This window comes from Cygnus atratus, chromosome Z, assembly GCF_013377495.2.
Source record: "Cygnus atratus isolate AKBS03 ecotype Queensland, Australia chromosome Z, CAtr_DNAZoo_HiC_assembly, whole genome shotgun sequence".
In the NCBI taxonomy this organism is placed as follows: domain Eukaryota; kingdom Metazoa; phylum Chordata; class Aves; order Anseriformes; family Anatidae; genus Cygnus; species Cygnus atratus.
The window spans coordinates 61,413,614-61,439,068 of NC_066396.1; the positions used below are offsets into that span (position 1 = coordinate 61,413,614).

Genomic DNA, 25,455 nt, shown 5'->3' on the forward strand with positions numbered 1-25,455 from the left:
CGTATCTGTCCCAGGAAAATGCCACTCACAACATTTGCAACTTGTGGAGAAGGTAATTTTTATCAAAGTGGAAGACTTTCTTTACTGATTTGTGCATTTTCTATCTGATGTCAGGAGGTTCAATCTCTCTTTGCCTTCTGGCCCTAGTAATATTTGATTTGAATCAAAGTCTGGTATCCATGTTACAGTGGACAGGGAAAAAGTTCCAATAAGTCAAGTGTTACATGCATTGAAACTCTCCCTTACCCTTGGCTGTTACTCAGCCTCAGGCAAAGGCTCCTTGCTACCAATGATCTTTTAGGTGTCAGGTTAAAATAATGAGGCTTTAAGTAAAGTGTTTCTTTAAAGAAAATGGTAAATAAGGCAGACATGGTATTTAGCCAAGAAGAAGTTTCTTTGTACCACTGAACTTCTACGTAGGAATGTCCTTGACCTTACAGCCATGGCCTGAGCAAGGTGAAGGTATTTGCAGGGCACCCTGAAAGGATGTTTTGCCAATGGGACCTTTCAACAGGGCAGACAGTTCTGATGATCACTTTAGGGGCAGAGTTCTTCTTACATATAATGTAGTCCTGGTATTTGAAGATAACTTGCAGGCTATTTGTGAATGAATGTTTTTAAACTTTATGGAAAGGCACTGTGAACGTGGCCTCGCCACTCTTCCTTGTGTTCTAGCATAGGTCTTCTTTTGTTGCATTTCCCATGTATTTGGTGTAAACTTTCGTTTCTATAAGCCAGGTAGCATTACTAACAAACAATATGCCAGTGTTCGTTCTAATAAGCAGTGTGTTAAAAATTACCTTAGGTGCAGATTTTGTTGATAACATTAGTGGGATTGTTTTGCTACTAAGACACCAAACACTTTAAGTAAGTATACAGAAATGACTTTAAGTATACCAAACTGACTTTAAGTGTACAGAACATACATTTGAATTAACTTAGAAAATTGTTTAAAGTTATTTATTAATATATATATATATTTTTTATTTCAAATAAGTCATCTGCTCATAGTAGAGCATTCTACAGGTTAAACACAGCATATTTAAATCCAATATTAGAAATAAATTCCTTTAGAATATAATTTATGTTCCATTTGAGTAAGCTTCCTTACTGTGCTTCAATACAAAGAGGAAAGAAATCTGTTGGAACACAGATTTGCTCAGAAATATGACCTGAACAAGACTGGAATAAACCCAGCAACAAATCTGGGAAAAAAAAAAGAAGGCTGAGACCACACTAGGTTACCCTTTCTGAGCCTGGAAAGTTTATCCCTCCACAAGCAGGGTGTACATGCTGGGCCCCTTCTTGCAAGATCAAGGTGCCTGTCCCCCAGGGGCTGCTCTGCAGTGTCCCACTGCTGGCCCTGGAACTTGTGGCCATGTCTGTGTCCTTCAAGGGTGGATTCGGTCCCTCCAGAAAGAATGTCCAAGTGCTGGAAGCAGCGACCTTGCTCTCTGCCTTGCTTGGGGCAGTGGGGGTCCCTTGGAGCCCCTGTTGTGCCCTGTTGGTTGATGGAAAAGAAGAAAACAAATCGTCAAACTTTCATCTTCCTAGATTTAAAATAAAGGGGAAAAAAAAGTCTAGAAAATTGATAGTGCCCTCTCTATTGTTAGTGGATACAACTCATGTTTTGGCCTTGACTGGTAGAATTAACAGCATTTGTCAACCACAGGCTGTGTGAGCTTTTGTCTCTTCTCCATGTAGTGAAGGTCAGAAGAAAGAATGTTTTAAAACGATTTGCAATAGATGGCAGCACATTGAGAGTGAGTTTTAGTGTGAATTCTTCTTATGGATTTCTGCCTGAAACTCCCACTGCAATGGAAATATTTTTATACTGGATTTACCTTGAGAAGATGGTATTCCTAAACCAAAACCAAAACAACAACAACAACAAAAATTTAAAATGGCCTGCAGCCATTTAAAAAAAAAAAGAAAAGAAAAGAAAAAAAACCAAGCAAGCAAGCAACAACAATAACAACAACAACAAAAAACACCACTTCTTGGCTGCTAAAATTAAATCCTCCTTTTAGTATTTAGTTGGTTGGTGGTTGTTTTTTGTTGTTGTTGTTGGTTTTTTCAGTATTTTGCTTCTGGCATTTTGCCTGAAAAGAAGCAGTTTGTCTTCAGGAAAGGACTGAGGCTCTGCATAGTCACATATTCTAACGTGCAGTCCACAGAGAAGTACATTCAGTCTTTAAGATGCAGTATGTACAGCCTCAGGTGTCACATAATGATAAGCTGAAGCCACTGGCACTGTCTCAAAAAACAGAAGCTCTTTAGACTACTGATTTTAGGTCCTGTACTGATTTTCAGAATTTTTGGTTTTGGCAAGCATTTTCCTAAAACTGCACTTTTTCCTAGGGATTGTTTTAACACATTTTGGTGTATTTAGTTCATGGCAGGTAATCATATGCCAAGAATCAATCTCTGTCTTGATTTCTTGAAGGGTTATGCAAAGCAATGGAAAGTATTATGATCAGAGTAAGGAAATACAAACCTATATTCCCTCTGATAGCCAGCAAAAGAAAATAAAGCCCTGCTGAAATCTTTGCACATCTTTTTCAGACATTTTTTAAAGAAAGTGGGCCAGCAGAATGCAGCTAAAGCCACTACTTGGTACGTTCCTGGTGGGCTCAGCAGCTGTTATTGTGTGACCCCTCTTTGCTTTTACAACCCTACACAGACCAGCTGTGTGACTGTCAGCAAGCTGGTATCCAATTCTTCAGTGTCCATAGCTTGTCATGCAGAGGTCTCAAAATGCCTGTAGACAATAGACATGCAGACATAAAGTCCCTCAGCAGCAGCAGGGGCTAACAACGAGCAGCACCAGGTATGAGTGCACCTGGGAGCAATGCCAGTGTGCTTCACAGCTCTCAGTTTTGCACTGATGTTTACCGAGTTAAATGTCTGTTTGCCTTCATCTAGGGAAAGTACATCTGTTTTAATTTTGTTTGTGTACGGTGTTCTGGTATGTATTTATATGCATGCAGTCATCCATGTAACTTCGTAGTTTGTAAACTAACATTGGCTGCTCAGTAGGCACAGTAGTATTTTTGTGTTTGTGTGGAAATCAACTTTTGCACACAGTTTATATGCATGCTGTTACAGTTCAGTGATAAAAGCTTCCAAAGCCTGGGATGAGATAGCTTAAACACAGTGGCGTTTAAGATAATTAAGTTCCCCTAAGAAGTAACGCCAGTAAATGTCATTTTAATGGTTGAAAACGTTGGCATTTTCATCAGTGTTATATTTCTCATCTATTTCTACTAAATCTTGTCTTTGACAGTGTTGCCTGGTAGTGTCTATTTCCTTGTTTGCAAACAGCATTGGTTTATCTGAAACTCTTCTCCCTTTATTTAGTCATATGTGTCTAAACACAGTTACTCTCATCTCTGCAAGCTCACAGATGCTGAATGCTGACTGCTCATAACTATCAGCAGAAGCCCCAGACTTTCTGTTCATGGATTTAGCAGGAAAAAAAATACATGCCTGCACTGAAACGTAGGTATACATTGTGTAAAAGAACTGATTTTACCATGACTAGATCCCCTGTCCATGTGGGTCATAAATATTACACTGAAGTCAGTGGAGCAAACACAGCAGTTGAAAGTTTGGCCTCACTGACTCCACAGGTTGCAAATAAAGCATCCTGACCTCACAGGGTTGCTCCCTTTTGGAGCCTGTGGAGGATGGTTGAACGTGAAGTTCAGCCTTTTGTTTCCACCTTCTCCATGGCTCTAGTTTAGACAGTTATATTTTGCAGTGTTGTGCTTCCTTTACAGGTTGGATGGAAATGCGGGGTCCTCTGGGATTTGCCACCATCATTGCACTCACAATGCAATGAGCCTGAATCATAGGACCAGTCAGCTTTTTGCTCCCGAATTCCTGTTGTAAAGCTGTTTATGTTACCATGGTTAGGGAACAGCTGTGACTTTGCATTCCTTCTTTCATCTGCTACATTCCAGGTGTTTACCTGACGTCTTGAGAAACGGCAGTTGCTTCCCCACACAGCCTCCAATTTTTGCTAGACCTAAATAAGGCTATATTTAATCTCTGCTGATAGGGACCCGGTCTCCAGGACTAATGTATTCCTGACTGGCCTGAGTTTTAACTATTCTGGGAGACTTCTGTTGAAAGACACCATTGCAGGTGTACGTGTTTAAGGAAAAATAATTGAAAATGAAACAAATGCTACTGACCATCCAGCTAGACCTTATCTCTGCACACATCCCATGATACATTTAAAACATCACATCCCAGATAAATCTTTTCTTTGACAAAATGAGAATTTTCATGTTCTCCAAAATACTTGCTTGTTCTTCAGCTTGGAGAAGTTTCGTTATAGAATTTGGTGTTACAGTGTAGGGTAGCACAGCCGTCAGCCTGTCTTGGCATCAGGCCTAACAAAAGCCACCTTTTGCAGCACTCTCTCCATAGGAATGCCTCCATGGCTACATCCAAGGAATGCATTTGTCTGATGAAAAAAAAAAAAAAAAAAGTTCACACTAGGAATTCATAACTGTCTAGTGGTATACAAATGAACCTAAATCTTTCTCCTCTGCTGTCTCCAGCTGATGACTCCACATCTGTGTGCTTGCCAACATTTTACAGATGTCCAGTAACAGAAATGATTACTACCCTTGAGAGGAGTTGATATTTTACAGATCACAGTAGACCTGCCAATACTGAATGCTGTTCATCTCTAGCAGTCATGTAAAGCCATTTCTCTGTGCTGTGCAAGGAAAATAGCAGAGCTGTATGTATTAGAGGATATGCTGTCAGGACGCTGGAGGATACACAGAGGAGAATGTGAGCTGGTGCATGTCGCAGCTCTTGGTGATGGCATCCAGGTACAGGAGCAGTGAAAGGACGTGTAAAAAACCTGATCAGGAAGACATAGTATGGCTAAAACTGTCAGTTTGATAGTAGAGAGGAGTGGTAGGACCCCAAAGGACTGAGAAAATAGAAATGAATTGTCTATTTAGCCCTGTGGGATGAAAAACAAGAAATAAAATAAAAAAAAAAAAAAAAAGGTATCTGGAAACTGGTTTTAACATGTGGTAGTAGAAGCAAAGATGGATTGTGGACAATCTACTAGCAGATTTATGAGGGACAAGTAGAAGAATGATAATTTCCCAAAATAAAAAAATAATGTAAGCAAAAGAATGCATATAAACTAGAGATCTTGTCATAAATGAGACAGCACAGAAGTTCAGCCTCGTATTCTTGCAGTGCTATCTTTGGTGTTTGACAGAAGTCTGAGAAAAACACATGTGCCAGTTTTCTCTGAGCCTCACAGACTGAAAGAAGTAATTTTCAGCAGTAACTTTCCTTTTAATCACTTCCTCAGAGCTCTGAGATCTCCCTGCTCCACATTCACCCTTGAAAGGGAGCTAGCAGCCCCTTAAATCATTCCTCTTTGACACTTTGCTAACAGCTCTGAGCCTGGGCTGTTCTTGCCTGACAAAAGACATTCCTCATATGAAATTCTTCCAGTGCAGCTCTGAGCAGATGGGAAAGCCATTTCCCCTTCCTTGCTTACAGTATTTTGTATACTGCTGCCTCAGCTGAGCAGAGACAGTCCCTTAGTGGGATGTTCACCCTGAGAGGCACTGAATTGAGATCAGTATTTAAATGAGGACATAGCTGTTGTTTCCAGGTCATTGATGGAACAAAGTCCTCCTAGCTCACTGTTTTCCTTTTGGCCTTACTCTTCCAACCCCCGTGTATTCCTCCAATCCCACTGCACAAGTGCTAGCAGCCTGCTCTTATGTGAGCAATAGTATGTAAAGCATGGTAGGAGAATCCCCCAAACTGTCAGCTAAGCAGCACAACCCACTGAAGACACTAGAAGTTGCAACTAAGAGCCATTCAAATAGCTAGAAAGGGAAAAAAAATGGGGGGGAGGGGGAGAAAAAAAATTAACACACTCTATGGGCTGTAGTGGGTTGAGGAGCAGAGGCAATATGGGGAGGAACAGGAGATGGAGGAAAAGGGAAAAGATTGGCAGCTGCGCTCAAGTGGGTCATGGGAAAGCCAGGCGATTTTCTTTGGTGCCCACTTTGAGAGAGGTGATCTAGGTGGGTTTGGTAACTATCACAAACCCCTCTGAAGCAAGATGGAAGAGTTTCTCCCTGCAGGGCCCCGAACCCATATGGCACATATCTCCCTAGCTCTCAGTTGCAGTCCCTGCCCATACAGGAGCCGTAACATGTAGCCTTTTAAGTGTACTGAGCATTACCCCAGCAGGAGTTCATATTTTGACCTCTACACGCTTCTTGGAAGGTTGCCCTGAATACTTGCAACTTTCACAGTCAGAGCCTTTTTCTTACTTCTAGCCTAAAGATATTCATAGCTAGTTTCTGGATTTATTTTTTTTTTCTGTGTGTGCCAAGAATCCTTTACTTAAATCACTTCCTTCCACCCTGCCGGCTGTTTTAGTTATAGACAGTGGTCAAATCCTCCTTCAAGCCTTCATTTTGCTTTGCTGAACAAGGAAAGTTTGGCATCATCTCATCACACAGCAGTCTTCCTGATCCCCTGTTGATCCCTAGTCATCCAGAAGAGGTTTCTCCACAGCCTTCTGCTATCAGTTAAATCCTTTCCACTGTCTTCTGGAAATAAATACTTTACCTACTTCGCCCTTGGATTGTGTTTAGCTTTTTCAGAGGTATATCATATTGATGTCAAGTAGCCTATGAGCAACTCGTAGAGCTAAGTTTTACTCCTTATTTGTTTGTATTCCTTAATACTGATTTTCCAGTATCTAAGGTGCCTTTTGTTTCTTTTTTTTTTTTTTTCCTAAATGATACTCTCCTGGGTACTGATATTGTTCTCCTGTCCAACAAAACAAGGGTGCTCTAAATTTTTTGAAATTTAGGAAATACCAAACAAGTGAAATTGCTAGAGAAAAATAATTCCTTCAGTATTCCTCAGCCTCATTTTTCTATTTTCACCACTGTCCTCTTCAAGTGAGCTGCCTTCCCATCCTCTTTGCATTTCTCCTACTGAGCCAACAGTGTACTTGGGTGGCCAAGAAGGCCAATGGCATCCTGGCTTGTATCAGGAATAGTGTAGCCAGCAGGAGCAGGGAGGTGATTGTCCCCCTGTAGTCTGCTCTGGTGAGGCCACACCTTGAGCACTGTGTTCATTTTTGGGCCCCTCAGTACAAGAAGGACATCGAGGCCCTGGAGCGTGTCCAGAGATGGGCAAGAAAACTGGTGAAGGGCCTGGAACATAGGTTCTATGAGGAGTGGCTGAGGGAGCTGGGCTTGTTCAGCCTGGAGAAGAGGAGGCTCAGGGGTGACCGTATTGCTGTCTACAACTACCTGAAAGGAAGTTGTAGTGGGTTGGGGCTTGGTCTCTTCTCCTAAGTAACAAGCGATAGAATAAGAGGAATGGCCTCAAGTTGAAATCCCCTCGATTCAGCATTTACTCTGTAACAATAAATACACTTTATATCTCATAACAATGATCAGACTAAATCACCAAAGATCAGACTGTGGATTAGACTGAATGCTAATTATTCTGCAGGTAGTCTTTAGCATGAGAATAAATTCAATCCTGTCCCTAATGTTTAAGCCTCTTGTACACTCTATAAAAAAGCAAAATCCTAAATTAAAATACTATATATATAAATATTATATAATAATATAATTATTAATTAATAATTAATAATATTAATTAATAATTAATATAATGTATAATTATATAATATTATAATATATATATGTATAAAATATATATATATAGCCACCTTAATTTCTTTTTCCCCTTATATAGTGTTTCATTCCTCAGAGCAAGAAGAGTGATAACACGTGACTGAGTGATGGTCATTGCATTTAATTTTAGAGTTTTATATGAAGCCTCAACTATCTTTGACAGTTACTTTGTTGGCTGTAAGCTGATCAAGGCTAGTAAGATATTTGAATTATGATGGTAGTGTGTTATAAAGACCAAAACTAGCACAGGTACTTTGCTTTCATTGAAGGTAACAGAAACATTTCCACTGATTTCATAGGATTCATTGCAGTTTGTCATGTGTGGGTGATGTTTTTTCTAGTTGTAAGTCCTAGAAGATTAATACTTCCCAGGAGCCCATAATACATATATCTGAGCAAGCTTTGCATCCTATACTCCTCTGGCTTGAGCAGCTTTTCTGACTACAGAACATGAGGCAGGCTCAGAGGCTGCAGCATGTTCTTACACAGATTTCGTCTCTGCTTACTGCAGAAAACATTCATATTATACGAGTTTATTAAGAATTATTGTCATTCTCCTACAAAAATAGCCCTGGGGTCTGCAGATTGGAAAAGGTTGCATTGGGAATACCATCTGTCCATGAATTAAAGTGAAATTACCAAGGTTTTCTTTTTAGTTCCATAGCTCTGAATACTGGTAGAATGTGTTACCCGTCACCATATTTTTCTTCCATTCAAATATTTTTACCAGATTTTACTGAACCCTGAGAAGACTATGGCACAGTACCTGAGGAACAGAAACTTAACTTTTGTAGGCTCTTTTTGGATGTCTCCATTATAGCAGCAGAATTTGGGATTAAATGAAGATAGATATGAAGAGAGATACATGTAGACACTCAGAAAAATAAGGATGGAAACACAACTGATTTTTTTTTTTTTAAAAGAGTTCTAGATAAATACTATAATTATGTTTTCCATTATCAGTGGATCTCACGAAGGAGAGTATTTGTAGCCTTTTGTACTTGAGACATCAATAATATGGCAAGTTTTCTTCATTACACAGAAATAAAACGTCTCACGTTGATCTGTTTCTGATCTTTCTGAAGACAGATGGGCTGATGGCAAATTCACATTTACAGTTCGGCATTTCTCCAGGTGGCATGTGATATTTCAGAATTCCAGTTGAGCAGCATTAGGCATTCAGGGAAAAACAAATGCCAAATGACTTAATAAGGCTGTCACATTTCCAAGCAGAATCTGAATTGTTCTTTTGTATTCAGGAGCCTGCACAAATCATGCAATATTTATTTCCAGAAAACAATTATATTCATATGCAATCTGAGAGAGCTTTCCAAAGGAGCCAGTCACCTACATAATCGAGATATCCACAGCCTAATCATCCTGACCACCTCCTCTTTTTAGCAGATGAGAATTTCTTAGCTCCTTGTAGTTATGCTTTTTTCAGGCATAGGTCATTTTTAAGGCTTCAGTTTTTTAAGATATATGATTTCTTCACAAACATTGTAGGTACTTTGTCATATATGGCAAAAATATTTGTTGTTAATGTCATCACCTGGAGACAAATTCAGGCTTGAAAACCTAGAATGGAAATGAACGATATGAATTCCAGCTGCTTTGGGGATCCTAAATAACTGCCCAGTAAGACTGTTTTTTATATGGACAGGGTGCTGAGTGACCATGCTAGGGCTTTAGTAGACTTCTTTTCCGTCTTTAAGTGTACATTTTGTTTTGCAAAAGCACGAACAGGTCAGATAATTGGCAGATCTAGTCTCTAAGGTACACCTCAAGAGAGGAAGTTCCTGAGGTATGGGGGAGCTGCCAGAAACCACATATTGCTTTCCTTCCTTGTGTCAGAATAGAAGTGTGCCAGTGTCCCTGTGCTGCAGGGCTGGGATCAGTCTGAGCTTGCTGCACTGCATCTTCAGGGTAACATAAGGGTGCCTACGAGACTGAGGTGGGCCTTTGCATTGCCCAGGGCCAGCCCTCACCTTCAGTGGATGAATAAATTCAAACACTGCTGTACATGTGGCCCTTGAGAGATGTGTGTTGAGAACTGTGTTTTGTAAAAAGTCTGCTTTTTGTAAAAGCAAACAAACAAACAGAACATTAAACATTATTGGTTTTATTAGTATATGGCCTAGGCATTCCTTTCTGAAGTGTAAGATCAACATTAGGCTTCGGAAGTGATGCTACCACATGTAGGCCAAACTTCACCATTCGAGGAACGCAGTACAATTAACACAAAACAAGTTCAATGTGTGTGTAAAAATGGAAATTTACATATGTAAATATAAGTCTTCATTAGCTTTTACCACAATTACGTGGTAAAAAGGTTAGACTTTTTGTACACATCGTTCAGGAAGAAAGTTTTGCAGATAGGCAAGAGAAATGTAATCATCTTTCATAGGTTTATTACCTTGAAATGTTACCTTCAAAACACTTTGTAAATCTTTTGATTTACTTGCCAAAACATACATATGAGAGGTGCTGTGCATTGCTGAGGTCAGTGCACCTGTGGTGCAAAGCTCAGCAGTCTGGTCCTGCCAGCACCCCACTGTTTTGAGATCCCTGTGGCTTCTAGGCAATCAGCTGGGGACACTGTCCCTCAGTGAGGCCGTACAGCTTGCAGCAGCCTATATCCATGGCATTAGATCATTGCAGCTTTCCAAAGTGGCCAGATTCATGTTGCCTGTTGGGACTAATCCTTGGAGTGGCTAACTGTGTCAAGGAGTTGTTTCTGTCAGTGCTCATCTACCCTGGACTCTTCTGAAAGTTTAATGGTGTAGACAAATGAGTTTTAGCACCCAGGAGCATTCCTTGGCACAGCTTAATTTACTAGTGTGATTGTACTACACATGCAGGACAAAATCACCTTATTCTTCAGAAGCAAGTAGTGGAGACTCTAATCTACCCATTTGTTACATTATTTTATGAAAAAAAAAATTCTCAGGCACTTATAGTTGATTTATGAAGCTTTTGAGGTTTCTTTCAGCTTAGTCTTAAAATAATTGCGTCTCTAGTACCTTTTAAATATTATTCATATTTTGAAATTAATTGAATTTCCTGCTTCTTACGGATTCTTTTTCTTGTTTATAATATAATTGTAGTTAACTCAAGTAAAAAATGTTGAAGACAGAATGAACAGAAGAAAGTGATAGAAATGTTTTTTGTCTTCAGAGCACTGTACAAACAATAAAAGCTCAGCATGCTTTGGTGGGTTGTACATGGTGCTGTAAGTGAAGATAGTCAAGCAGAGAGGCTCTGTGAATTGTGCAGAGCTGTAGAAGGAACAGGAAGTGGTATGAGGAGCAGGACTGCTAGGTTTTGACATGTTTTGGTGGGGGAGTTGATTATTTTTAGTTTTAGTTTTTAGTTTTCCTATGGTTTTAGTTGTTGTTGTTGACTTTTTTTTTTTTTTTGGGGTGGGGGAGGTGGTCGGAGGCAGGGTTTGCAACTCCTGTTTGTGGAGGAACAAAAATGTTTGATTTGTAAAGTTACACAATTTAACTAGGCCACTACCATTTTGTGACATCACACTTCATCTAATACATAGTCCTTCTGAATTTCATCACAAATGACTGAGTCTTTCCAGAACATAAATCCTTCACCATTTTGGTAAGCCACCTGACAGAGGGCAGGCACACGGTGGGTGCCCAGTAGGTGAGGAGACTGCAGTCGGAAAGCTCCCCTGCGCAGGGGCTCTTGCTGCAGGAAGAGAAACAGCATCCTTCTCATCTGCACCCCAGCCATGCAGAAGAAAAAGGAAGTTTGAGCAGAGGGGCTGTGTGAGGAACAGCGTTAATATATGCTGATTCTTCACTGAATTCAGATAGTCTGCAAGTGGGTGGCTTCTCTACATGGATCTGAGACGAAGCCACTGCAGCAAATCTGTTCTACCTACTCTGTTGCTGTGGCCTACTTACAGTGTAAGAGGAGAACTTTATACCACTGCAAACAGTTAGCTCCCTGCACAGAGCTCATTTGTTTGGGACTTGTGTGGGAAGGTGTGTGCTTTATCCTCTCCTATGTATGTTAGACTGTGCAGAAATGGCTGTAAGTGATTTGCTGCAATCACACCTGGCATAATGTTGTCATCCTTCAGGATACCTCACTCTTCTAAAAGCAGGAACATTAAAAAACAAAACTGTTTCCAAATGTAAAAGAAAGGAGTTGTGGAGCTTACAGTTAAAATTTAATATAATCTAATTGCTGAATTAAAAAATTCCATCTGAGCAATTTCATACCTTTGGATTTCGTAGACTAGCAAAGAGAATAAAATTATTTGGATTTATGCATCTATGCTAATGCATTTCTATATACTTCTTAGTAGTACACAGATTTATAAACTGAATTAATAAATCAAATTAGTTGTGTTAATGCATATTTGTACAAAGTACAAAGGCAAATACGCTTTGTTCTGCTAAAATAATATTCTGTTAAATGAGTTTCACTAAACTAATTGAAGTTTTATGAAAATGTTTGGAAGTCAGTGTATCAAGTAGCAGACATAATGCTGTCTTCCAATTTCCCAGCACAACCAGTAAAAGCAAGACAAATGCAAAGAATAATCTTCCTACAAGATGTTTGGGGAAGCTTTTAGAACCTGATCCCTTTTATCATTTATCAAAGGACTCTATTTTATTGTTATCCAGAAAAGAAATCTCAGACTTGCTGAAAGATATCCAGAAAATAAATCAATATTCTTTTTCTTTTCTTTTCTTTTCTTTTCTTTTCTTTTCTTTTCTTTTCTTTTCTTTTCTTTTCTTTTCTTTTCTTTTCTTTTCTTTTCTTTTCTTTTCTTTTCTCTCTTCTCTTCTCTTCTCTTCTCTTCTCTTTTTTCTGCAATGATAAAATGGTCTTCTGTTCATTTTGTTTCAGAGTTAATGTGACTAGTAAGGGAATAGTGGAAGAGGGAAAACTATGCTGTGTATATAACTTTATTTCACAATTACTACAGCAACCCAGTTGGTTCTTTGGAGCTAGTTTCTGACAGCATCACTGTTTTTAAATCTCTTTAAGCAAGAATTCTCAGACTCTGCACCACATATGAAAACAATCCCTGCATTTTGAAAATATTTCAATGATTGTTTTCCATTTTGGAAAAAAAAAGTAAAAATGATTATAGTCCTAAATAATTTGTTTATACAAGTCAAATACCAAATCAAATAAATGTACTTTTTCATAATCAGCATAAATCACATGACCCAACTCCCATAGTCCAAGCATTCAAGATTTGGGTCCAGTACTGCATTCTAACTTATTTGCTGCCTGAGAGATAAGTGGAAGCATAAAAACAGGCCACTCAGTGTTTGTATTGCTGTTTTCAAATATAGCCTGAATCAGTTGAGGCAGTGGAGTTTTACAGGGACTTCAGTCAGGATAGCACAGTTTCAATGATAGATAGTGATGTAGCCCCATTCCCATTTTGCACTTGTCACTCAGACATCTCAAACACAACTTGCATGTCACAACAGATGTGGAAAACAGATGTTTTAAAGATGTGGAACCTGTGGTGTGGAGGGACCACATCTTTTGCTCTAGGGTATAGAGCAGGTCACATATCTTATTCTTGTACCAGCGGGTAATTTGTGTGTAATTATGGAATGTGTGAATTGTAAATCACTGGATACATGCAGAAGACTGTAACATAGGTGCTTGCTAACTATGACATTTTAGGTTTGTCTTGAACCCCCAAACTCTTGTTATCAAAGATGCACATGGCTTGTTTTCCAAAGCCTACACCAATGTAGAGTGTGTGACTAAGTGTACATTTCGAATGCTGAGTATTTGTCTCTCTGTACTCTGTAAGATATGTGCTCTGTGACTATTTCAGACACCAAGTACACGGAGACTGGCTTTGCCCTTCTATATGTACAAAGTGATTAACAGAGAGCTCACTCACTTTCCTAGGAATAGAAAACAGGAGCGTATATTTTCTTCTTTCGTGAATAATCCCTCTCTGCCCTGTTAGATCATTAAAAGGTTATTTAAACTTTCTCTTAACTGCTTCAGAAACTTTATCAATTAACCACATCCCTATCAAATGATAGTGATAAATCAAACTAAATTACTATGCAGTAGCTTTCATTACACAATGACACACTACTGTAAGGGCTGCAGAAAGGGCTTAATTACAAGTCTAGACAGTCTTGAAAAGGGAGAAGAAAAAAAACAAACACATACTGTTTTCAGCCTTTTAAAGGTTTAGGGACTGTATTTATAGCCAAAGACGTCGAGTACTGAACTTCTACCCACAGTTCCTTTCAGAACCCTGCAGGCTTGATTTCATAACAAGTTCAACATGCAAGTCCTAAGGAGATCCTGTGTACTAATAAAGATGGTAGAAATTTTCCCTTTGAAAACAAGAGTGAATCTGGTGCTCATGAATGTGGCAGTCATACTGTAGGCATGCTTGGCAGAAGTTCATTTGATGATAACTCCACTGGGTCATGAAAAGAAACCACAAAACCCAAAGGCTGTGAGGCTCACAGTCACTCTCGCAAGTGGAAGCAAAGGTATTTTAGGACCTTCTCCTTACTTACAGACAGAAGAGAACTTGCAGTGTTGCCAGCAGCAGCCCTGTGCCCATCAGAGAGAGTGCAAGACCCTGGGAGCATAGTAATGCAGTCAAGGGTCAGCTGGTTTCTCATCACTCCATTTAAACGAAGGATGGTGCTCGGCCCAGAACTGTGCATCCTGGAGTTAAATACAACCTGAAGCATATAGAAAGCAGAAAATAGGTCATTTTTTTAAGCTGGAGTTAGAAGCATAGCAGGAGTGTGAAGGATAAAGCCAGAAGAGCCAGGACAGAAAATGAGATGCATCTAGCAGGAGATAAGAAGGGTAGCAAAATCAGTCATTCTCATAAGAAGAAATCCAGGTGAAGGAGACGTGGTGAAAGGAGAAGTGTCTTTTTTTTTTATTATTTATTATTCTTTTCATTAAAAGTTCAGCTATTACTAGATACTTAGCACAATTAACACCGGTGACAGAGTGGTAAAATATAAGCCTAGAATAAGAAAAGGCTAGGTTAGAGATCCTTCAAATCATTTAGCCCTTTTTTAATTGGCTGCACCTGGTGAACTCTTTAGTACAATCTTTAAAGAATGAGCTTCTTGAGTCTGAAACAGATTAAACAGTTAACCATTATTTCTCCTAGAGGAGAGGCAGAGAACCATATATAGGTAGTACACATTTCAAGAGGAAGGAAGGGAGGAATTATAGGCCAGCTGGCTTGGTTCTACTTCCCAGAAAATAATCCATGGTAAATAGTAAACAAAGTAATATTAGGCACCTGAGAAATAACAAAACATGGAGATCATCAGTAAGGCAAGTTTTTTCTTAGGATCAAGTCATGCCAGATTAGTCTAATTTTTTCTCAAGCAGTGTAAGAGGCATTATTAATAGGGGAGGAACAGGGGATATCATGCATACTCAACATGAGTAAAGCTTTTGGTACTTTCACCTGCCAGTCTCAAAGTAAATTAGGGAAATGTGGTCATAAAGCTGTGATTTTAAGCTGGATGGAATTTAGACTGGCTACATGTACCGAGGGAGTGCTAACAGTGTATCTAGAGATACAAGAGCAGAGGTGCAAGAAAAAATCTTCTTGGATTTGCCTCTTTCACTGCTTTTGTTGGCAGTCCTGGATGACAGAATATAAAGTACACTGATGAAAATTGGGAAAAATTGGGAAAGGCTGCAAGTATGTTGGAGAGTAGGATCTGAAAAAAAATAACTTCAGTAAAATTCAATGTCCCTTCTGTACTGCCAATGACAAAATTGTACCTGAGCTTGACTAGTCAACAGTAAAAACCTAAGAGTGTGATCCAAACAGAAAGGACCAGAAGGTTACACTGGATCAAAAGGCAAACAGGAGTGGGATACGTTGCAGAAAAAGGCAAATACTGTTATGAATACATCCTGTAAAATTTGTCAGGCCACAACTGGAATGCATATTTACATTTTGAACACATTGATGCAAATCAATACAGCCTGGAGAAGAGCAACAAGAAGGATCATGAGCCTAGAAAAGATGGTCTGTAAGAAAAGACTAAGTCTTTTAGTCTTACGAGGGAAGATTGATCTTGTGCATGCTAAGTACACAAAAGACCTTTAGAAAAAAAACGGGGGGGGGGGGGCAGAACATATGCCTTCTTCATTTATGGTATGTAAGAAGCAAAGTAATGTGCTTCATCTGCTCCCATTGCAATCCAGATAAGTCACAGGTAAAGACAGCACAGCCTTGAAATAAATTGCTCAGGGAGGCTGCAGAGTCACTGGTATCAGAGATCTTTAAGTATAAATTGGACAAACAACTGTTGTAGATGTAATTCATTCTGTCTAGGAGCATGGAGAGGAGTAGATGATTCAGACTGATTTCAGCCCTACTTTTCTACAGTTCTCTGTAATATGTACCATAAATAAAACTAAGAAAAAAGGCCAGAATTTTAAGCAGTCTTCATTCATCCTTTTGTCATAAAATCTTTAAAGTTAGATAGGAACCTTAATTATTAAAGGATTAAACAAACAGAAAACGAAACTCTCATGGAGCAATAAGCAAGAAGCTTTTGAAAAGGGAAGAAAGGAAAAAAAATCTTTCTTCTGTAGTCACAATTAGAGTCACGACAATTGTTCAGTCAAGAGCTGCTGTTGTATGCCACGGGAATACAGGCCAAGGTGAAGGCTGCCTTTATTTAAACTGGTGATTCTTTTAGAAAAGTCTCTGTGTACTGTTCCCAGCTAGTGTCTTGCTGAGTCTATCCTCAAGTTTTTTCAAAGAGTAGTAAGACTATCACACTCAATTTAGCTAGAATACATTTGTCCCTGATTATCTGAGATGCTATACAATGATAAAGCAGTAGCCTACTGTGTGGCTGAAGCATACACAGTTCACCTGCCTGGCCAACTTACATCTCTTTGTCTTCAGAGGATGTGCAAGGCCCTGTGTTTAGCAAATAGAGTTTTATCACTATGTATTTTATTTTATTTCATTTCATTTGCATTTACATTCACTTATTTAATATACACTGACACACTGTTCCAGGTCTCTGTTGTTTCTAGTTTCCATTTTATTTTTTCCTGTTCATTTTCTTTTACTAAGTGGAACAGCCATTCCTTATAAGGAATGTTCTTTAAAATCAGTACTGCCTTGCAAGTGCCTTTGCTGTTAAAAAAAAAAAAAAAAAAAAAAAAAAAAGAGAGAGAGAGAGAAACAGGTACAGGTACACGAGTACATGAGAAGGCATAGTTTCTCTTCCCTGTGCCATTGGCCAACTCAGCTGTTCTGATGAAACCACCGTACATGGAGAAGACTTCTTCCACAAGGCTTCGTCCACACCTCTTGTTCTGATATCCTGTGGTGGCCTCTCTTCCATCTACATCTCATCAGGCCAGACCAAAGGCTGTTTTTCTATCAGTAAATATAACATTTGATACATAGATGTTACAGGACATAACCAGATTTAAATATACCCATGTAATGTTGCCATGGAAATATAACACTATGATTTAAAAATAAATTTTCTGTATCCACCTTATTTCACTAACACAAATAAGCAAAGCTGCAATCAGACAACTGCTATGCCCATATTTTCTTCTAGTGTATTACCTACTGAATATCAGAAGAAAGTGAAAACAGGACTTTTTTAGCTACTGAAAGAATCTCTCTTCATGTTATAATCACATTTTACATGCATGCTATGCTAAATTGTTGTACAGCGCTCTGCAGTTAAATCTCTCCATCCATCTGTAGAATGCAAATGTTTTTCATGTTTCATCTGCATTTTACAGGTGGGGAAAATTATGTAACTCAGCAAAGCCTAGATCATAAAGAGAGTCAGTATCACCTCTTCTGACTAGATAGATAGGCCATGATCTTCACTTTTAATCACGTTATTTAGCCATTGAGAGACATAACATTTAAACAGTAGAGCATGGGTTAACTATTCTAGTATGAGAGTATGTAATGCCCAAAGCTATACCCTGAAGTGGGAGACAGAAACAATTGTCTTTGAACTTATGCTGCAGAGGCACTGCCTGTAAAGGAAAGTTCTATTCATTAAAATCAATATGTGAGAAATGAAGTGAAGAGAAATCAAAATAAAGCATATATAAATTGAAATAGGTGCTATACAAATAAAATTATGCTAATTTAACTAAATCAATTTCTAATTAGACAATAAAAAAAATCAGTAAAAACTTCTAGAAAACAGTAAATCTCAGAATATTGTTCACTTTCATAAAAGGCAATGTAATTACCAAGTAGTCTTCGATACCAGGAGCCACTGTGTTATGTGGTGAGCAGAGCTGGTGGCTGTACTCTCTTCACTTTGCCTATCTGGGACTGGTGAAAACTAGCAAACAAGGCCCAGGGTCCAACCATCAACCTGACCTTGATTAGGTTTGGTCAAGGTCAGGTTGATGGTTGGACACATCTCTTCAATACCTGAAGGGACAGGGAATCTACCACCTCCCTGAGGAGCCTGACCACCCTCTCTGTGAAGAAATTCTTTCTAACATCCAATCTAAACCCCTCCTGGAACAACTTGAGACCATTTCCTCCCCTTTTATCAGTTGTCAAACAAGAAAAAAGACCGGCACCCTCCTTGCTTCAACCTTCTTTCAGGTAGTTATAGGGAGGGATGAGGTCTCTCCTTAGCCTCCTTTTCTCCAGTCTAAACTACTTCAGTTCCCTCAACTGCTCCTCATAAGTCTAGTCTTCTCATCCCCTCATCGTCTTTTTTGTTCTTTGCACACAAATGGAAAGGGGAAAAGTAAGGCCACTGCTTGGTCTGGAGACCTTCAGTAACAAGGCTGTTGGGAGACAGGTACATTTTAAAGAACTCCAGTGAGAAACCTCTCACCTCCATATGGATAGCTGATACTTTTGAGTTGTTGAAGAATGGGCTTTCTTCATCAGTGAAAATACTGTGTTCTTGTTGTTGTTGTTATTGCTGTCTATTTGTCCCTTTTTCCATTGGTTCACAATGTAACTGTTGACTCTGTAGGCTTACCTCAACAAAATTTGACAGAAGGCTTGGTCTGAAAGACACAAGATGTCAACAAGATGTCTGTTAAACATATGACTTGGCAGCTTGAGGCAGCCCGAGCCGTATGCAGTACCTTTGCCAGTAGCTGAGAGACAGCAGCAGGCTGGTGAGCCAGCATACCTGTGGGTCTTGGCTAGTCTGAGCACCACATCCTGTGCCCAGATATGAACTCAAGCAAAAGAAACTACAGATGAGAGAGGACAAAACAGAGGGGACTGAGGTCAGGGATTGTAGCAACCATGAAAGGATCTACATTTCCACATGGAGAGGGCAGAGGAGGTGAGGGTATGACTGGGGGCAGGGAGTGGGCGGGAGATCTGGGCTGGGATGTTGGGAGATAAGGTGAGATGTGGTGGAGGGGACAGAGAGAGCCATGAATATAGCTAGACGTTGATTAGGTTATTGAGGGAATTCACACATCTGTTGCACTCCCACCTGCATCCTGTTAGTTTTCTTCATAAGGTGGGCTGGATAGAGGAGGTTATTTTCCTTACAGATCTTACAGATGTATAATGAAAAGGAGTTCACACTGCAAATTCAGTACAAATCTGTCAATAAATCAGTAAGTCATGAAATGCAAACACAGTTAGCAGGCATAGTTGTTTACAGTTCTTGAAGTATGTGAGAAGGAGTCCTGTGAGCGTGGCTTACTTTATGACTTAACACAGGAAAAGCTGAACAGATTTTCCACTGCTTTTTCCAAATTTCACTTTCACAAAAATGGACTTTATAGAAGAGAAGAAAATTTTGATGTTTTCAGCCTCAAACCATAAAATGTTTTTAAGTTATAGGCATGTGTAAAAAATGACCTGCTAAAAGACTTTCTGCAAACTTGGCTGGATCATTTCTCTGCACAAATTTGGTCTAAACTATTCCATGTGAAAGAGTTGGAAGTGTCTGCTTTCCACTGAGTGGTTGCGAAATATCTGTTCATTCTCACTCCTACAACTTCAGCTAAACTGATCTGCAGTGTGTGAACACAGATCAGTTCAGAAATCTTTCTGTCCAGTCCAGTAGAGCACACTCCCTTTTTCTATTACTACTGCATGTCAGACACATTAGTGGTATAAACTGTGGTAGCCTCTTTGTTGCAATTATGTCTTCACTGGAAGATAAAGATGTATTCTTATCCAGGTTAGATGTGGTTATGTGCATCCATGCAGGTATGACCACAATAAATGATGTAGCAGAGTGCAATCCATCAGTTTTGTATAACTAATTAGCCATCTCATTGTAGAAAACACAGGTGGGACAAGCACTTAGATTTCACTGTGAAGTAAATTCGATTATAGTCTTTGGCCTATCTCCACTAGCAACATCATGATAATACTGATACTTTATGATTTTAGAGGAAGTCAACAAAATATATTTATTGCACTGTAAGAAACACACTCTTAAAAAGCATTCAATGTCAGTAAAATGATGCTTATGGAAAGAGCTATATATTTATACTTAATGTTACTTAATCACTGGCAACTTTGCAAACTTTTGATGCACAGTCAAAAGTTCATCTCAGATGCTAACTCAAGTGAACATTGTAACTGTACTTTCCAGACAAATGTTCAACAATTTGTGATTTGCTGCCTAGTAGTGCACACACTGTATTTTTTTCAATAGGGAAAACACATCTGAGAGGTTCTACTAAAATGTAGACCAGGAAGTTTTCAAATAAGATAGATACTCTGATTTTTCCCTTGAGCATCATATTTCCAAGGTTTTAGAGATTTCTGATGGAGAAAGAAAATAAGAAAAGAAAGAAAATCAAGAAATACAGAATTTGTTTCACTAGTTTATCATTGTTATACCTTTTTTCATTGTTCATCCCTAGCAATGTAGAAAGTGCCCATATATATGCCAGAAGTGCTTCCTTCTGTTATGGCAAGGCAAGGACAACATCTATACAGGAATTTAGTGAAGAGTTCACATGTACTGTACAAGCTTCACCAAGACAGCTGGAAATCTGTGCACCTACAACAGTGTGGTATTAAAACCTTCTAGAAGTCTTGGTCAAGGGACCATAAGTATTTTGTAGCTGACAGAGTACACGTGCTACTTTTTTTCTTTTCAAGGTTTTCTATTTAATAGTTTAATAGTTATATGACTATTTTTTGATTATCTCTTAGAATGTTGTAATATGCAGAAGCTGCCTTTCTCTGAGGCAGACTTCTGTATCTCAGCATTGATTAGATTACTTCCTAGAATTTACCACTGTATTAAAAGGTCAGCAACATTTTCTGAGAAGCTTTTCTTCTCATATGGACGTGATGCCATCTTTGCCTTCCCAATTTTCATTTTCTTATCCAGATCTCAATATGTATCTAAGGATTCTGTGCTGAGCAAATTTGCAGAAAAAAGCTGATGAAAGTTAGTTAACTGACTGTGTCTCATAGGTAGCAGCCAATGAACTGCTGCTATAGATTATTAGGAAGTTGTTAACTCGTACTTGACCGTAATCTGATGCTGAGGTAAATGTTTTGACGTTTTCTTTTTGCAGTACCTGCATGCAAATGGGATTGTGCACCGTGACTTGAAGCCAGAAAATCTACTCTATGCAACACCAGCACCAGATGCACCACTGAAAATTGGTAAGCACCATTAAATAGTTGCTTCCCTAATTCCTTTGTACCAGTAGTATGTGCTAACTCTATATGCTTCTCACCACTACCTTATTGTAATCTAATGCTAATGCTCAGGTGAACAGCATATTTCTTCTTCAGTAGCGTTGTTGTGCATGGTGTTTTAAAAACAAACACAAAGCTAGCCTCTTGTCCTGGGAAATTTACAGCTAAAACCATGCAGAAAGTGGCAGATGATAAAGAGTGTGGGAGGAACAAGATGGATCATGAGATTAGCGTACAGTTGTGTGCACCACTTCTCTGTCCCTATTTTGTTAAACTAGTATTTTAAAGGAAAAGATTCCTGGAGGGGTGAGAAGATGGAGGTGAGGTCAGGCTCTCGTGAGTGGGGATGTATTATGCCAATGCCCTCAGGAGCAGCAGCCATTTGCCTAGGGCCTGACCTCCAAAGCTAGGTATGCCCAGCTCTTGTTGGAGCAAAGAGGAGCTCTGAAGAAGCCTGCTGGTGTGGTGTGGTGTGGTGTGGTGTTGTACTATGCTGTGCTGTACTGTTTCGTGTTGTGTTCTTCTCTGCTCTGCTGTGTTCAGCCATGGGCAGCTCCTGGGCTAGGTCATACAGAGCAGTGAAGTACTCCCTGGTGGAAAGTGGGCTGTGGCAGTTCAGATGTGTTAAACTGGAAAAGGACTGATATGTACATACTAAAAGAAAAACAACAAAAGCCCTGAGCCTCCTGCTCTCTTCTTCTGAAAGAAACAGAGCTCTGCCATGCACCCAGCAGGTGATACTCCAAGTGTGCAGTGCTCCTGAACTGCAATCAGTTTAGAAATACCGCCTCGTGCTGCCTTGCCAGGGAGCATGTGAGCATGCAAGGAGTGAAAGTGTTGCCATGTTCATCATGCCTTTGTTCCTCATGGGTTTCAAGGATCCAGATTTCCAAGAACTATTTGCAAGTACTTTCATACACATTTCTAGGAAAGTCTGGCATCTCATGATGATAGTATCCTGATTTACATTCTGTCCTCATTCTTATCTTTCCTGGAAAAGCTCTAATAATGTAATAGTTTAATACAGCCTTGGTGTGATGGCCAGAGTGGTGTGAGGGCTTCTGTAGCATTCACCCAAAGAAGAGGAGCACTACTAGGGATGTCCTCACCTCCATTCTCAGCTCACCTTCCCTCTTCTTCCCCAGATGCCAGCCTGTGCCCAACATTGCTACCATACCAGTGAGTGGCAAATTAGATAAAATTGAAGTGAGACAAAGGTACAGCTTTTTGAAATGCATGTCTGTATCACTGATTGTACGCCCTCAGGCATCTCATTGCATTGGCTGTATGCAATCTTCGGGATAATCAAGTTAAATTTGGGTCAGTCAGGAGCCAAGAATACCCATTTGTACAGACAAATTTTACTTCTGGATTGCAGTCTGGGTAGATTCCTTAAATTGACCCTCATCTCTGGAAATGACAGTACTGTTCATTTAACTACATATACAATGTGAGAAAAGTGATTTTACAAGGAAATGAAAATGCTAACATTTATAAAAAAAAAAATCTTAACAGCTGATTTTGGACTTTCCAAGATTGTGGAAGATCAGGTGACCATGAAGACAGTTTGTGGAACTCCAGGGTACTGTGGTACGTTGCTTCGTTATTTACATGATGCTGGATTTAATGTGAGGATGTTACATTTTTTCTTTCCAGCCTGCCTTCAAAGGAGAGGTATTCATATTGTCCAGCTTAATCAAATCCACTAAGTGTAATCAAAACATGTTTTGGTGCAAGTCCATTATTTGCATGGGAATAAGTCCAACCATCATAAAAATACTGAAATTACTGAAATAATACTGGAGAGGCATCAGCAGAAATTTGGGGTATGGAAGGCTTAACGGAAAACTCTAAAAATGTATAGACAATTACAAATATTTGAATATTAATTATAGTGAATTTATCTTAATACTTTTTTTAACACAGAGGAAATCAGAATTATTTTTTATAGCATGCTCGTAATTTAACCCCCTGAATCCAAAGCATTTAAGTGAAGACATGGTTTTAAATGCATGCTTTACTTAGAGTATTCTGGTCCATGCTAGATTGGGACTGATATAACAGAGGACTACAGGTGCAGTATCAGTGCTGAAAGGAGCCTTGCAGACTGTCCAGCAGCTTTCAGCAGTGCATCCTGTGCACCCTGCTGGGCTCCCAGTTCAGCATCCTTATGCACAGCTGCACTTGTGGTGGAGAAGAGAGGAGAAGCTTGCCTGGACTCTTGGTGCCACCAAATGCAGCAGAATTGGATCCTGCACTGCCAGAACATGCAAAAGAAGGAGGCCCCATGTAAAAGAGGATTGCAGCTGCCTCTGCAGTCTGCTCACCCTTCACTGCAAGGCACTTTTGTGTGCGGAAAGAAGCTGATGGCCAAGGAAGTTGGTGATCTTGTTTACCCCAAGGCAAGCTTGCTAGGCTTGCCGTGGTGGATGCTCACCCCCAGAAGCCAACATAATCTTGTGCAGAAATATATTTCTGCTGTTCTTCATGCACTTTTGGCCCTGAACAGGCTCATACAAGAGGCTGCAACTTCCTAACAGTGTGCTGGGCTGTAAGCATCTCAGGTAGTATTGGACAGAGCTGAGCCAAGCCATGTGGAAACTAGAGATTTGACATTTGCCTTTTTAACTGTAGAAGCAAAGGAAAGAGAACATGGGAGAAGACCATAAGATTATTGAGCTTGTAGCCCAGCTGATAGTGCAGTTCAGGTGACATGTCCATCAGCTTATATGTCTTTCTCTGTCAAGCACACATAGGTGCCAAGAATGATTTGGAGTAGCACTGGGTTCCTATCTGCTTAGCTTCATAAGACTGTACTTTGAATATTAACTATTAATGGTCTTGTCTTCTCTCATGGCTGTTATACTACAAATGCCATAAAATTATAGATAACATTTAGCCCTTTTTATGCCTATCTTTATATACTATTAAAAAATTATGATAAGGCTTTTTCACAAATAAGAGCCTTCAGAGTAGTGGTGGTTTGGTGTGAGGGTTGAGGCTGAATGGCTGTGTTGAGGAGTGGTGAAAGGTGCTTTGTGCCTGCAGACATGGACCTGCAATTGCTGCTTCATGACCTGAGTTAACCGACCCTGCAGAATTGCTGGTGTTTGGAAGATAGTAATAAAGCATTACTTTCCACAAATGGAGGAAACTCAGGTGCGATACTGTTGAAATGCCAAATTAAACTATGAATAATTGATAGCCACAGGCTGCCAACTTCCACATCCTGCCCACCCTACTATCAACAGCTTCTCCAGGAAGGGCACAGCAAGGAAAACATACTGTTGGAGTGCGGATACTTTGGCATCAAGACTTCACAGTCCATAGTCCCTGCAACAAGCAAAGGGATGCAGAAGACTGAAAGAAAGAAGATGGTCACAAAGAACTTAACTTGCTGAGAACTTAACTTGTCCTTTGAATGAACTTAACAGGAAGGGCATATGTGATTGCTTACAGTAGCACAGGAAAACAAGCCAACACAGGGCTGTGATTCATCATCAGTCTGTTACAGCCAACATCTAAACTAACAACAATACATCATTGCAATCCATTTGCATCATTGCAATCCATTTGCCAAAAGCAAACTTTTGGAAGTTTGGAAAAAATCATACAGCTGTGTAATCACAGTCTAGACATCAAGGCAGACCTGGATGGATGGATGGATGGATGGATGGATGGATGGATGGATGGATGGATGAATGGATGGATGGGGGGGCTGTTGGTCTCTTTGTGGCCATTTTACAGTGGAAAGAGGAGGAAAGCGAAAAAAAAGGGATGAAAGCTTCTTCTGCCCTTATCCAAAGCAAGAAGACATCCCAAAAAATGTTGTTTGCTTTAGAGGAAACATATCAGCCATCAAAAGGAAAAACCGTCCTGTCTAGTTCATAGCACACCATCTGGCATTAGCAAATATGACAGAGGGAACACTGAGTGACACCTCTTTTCTTGGACCATCTGCATGTCTTTCTCTAAGGTCATTGGCTGCCTTGCCTCTAAGTTGTTCTGTTAGCTACAGGTTGATCTGAGTTCAGACCAGTTGGGATCTGGTATCCCTCCTCA

At 39.6% G+C, this 25,455-nt stretch overlaps 1 protein-coding gene across 3 annotated transcripts in view; it reads left to right on the top strand.

The window, feature by feature from the left end:
- The window catches only part of CAMK4 (calcium/calmodulin dependent protein kinase IV), a 155,505-nt gene that overhangs the window by 118,589 nt on the left and 11,461 nt on the right, over nucleotides 1-25,455 (top strand). For 2 of the 3 annotated variants that reach the window (XM_035562629.2, XM_035562631.2), the window contains exons 6-7: nucleotides 21,267-21,357; nucleotides 22,909-22,983. In XM_035562629.2, the coding sequence (XP_035418522.1) occupies nucleotides 21,267-21,357; nucleotides 22,909-22,983 (166 nt within the window). The remainder of the gene's footprint in view (nucleotides 1-21,266; nucleotides 21,358-22,908; nucleotides 22,984-25,455) is intronic. The other variant, XM_035562630.2, reaches the window with a different exon arrangement.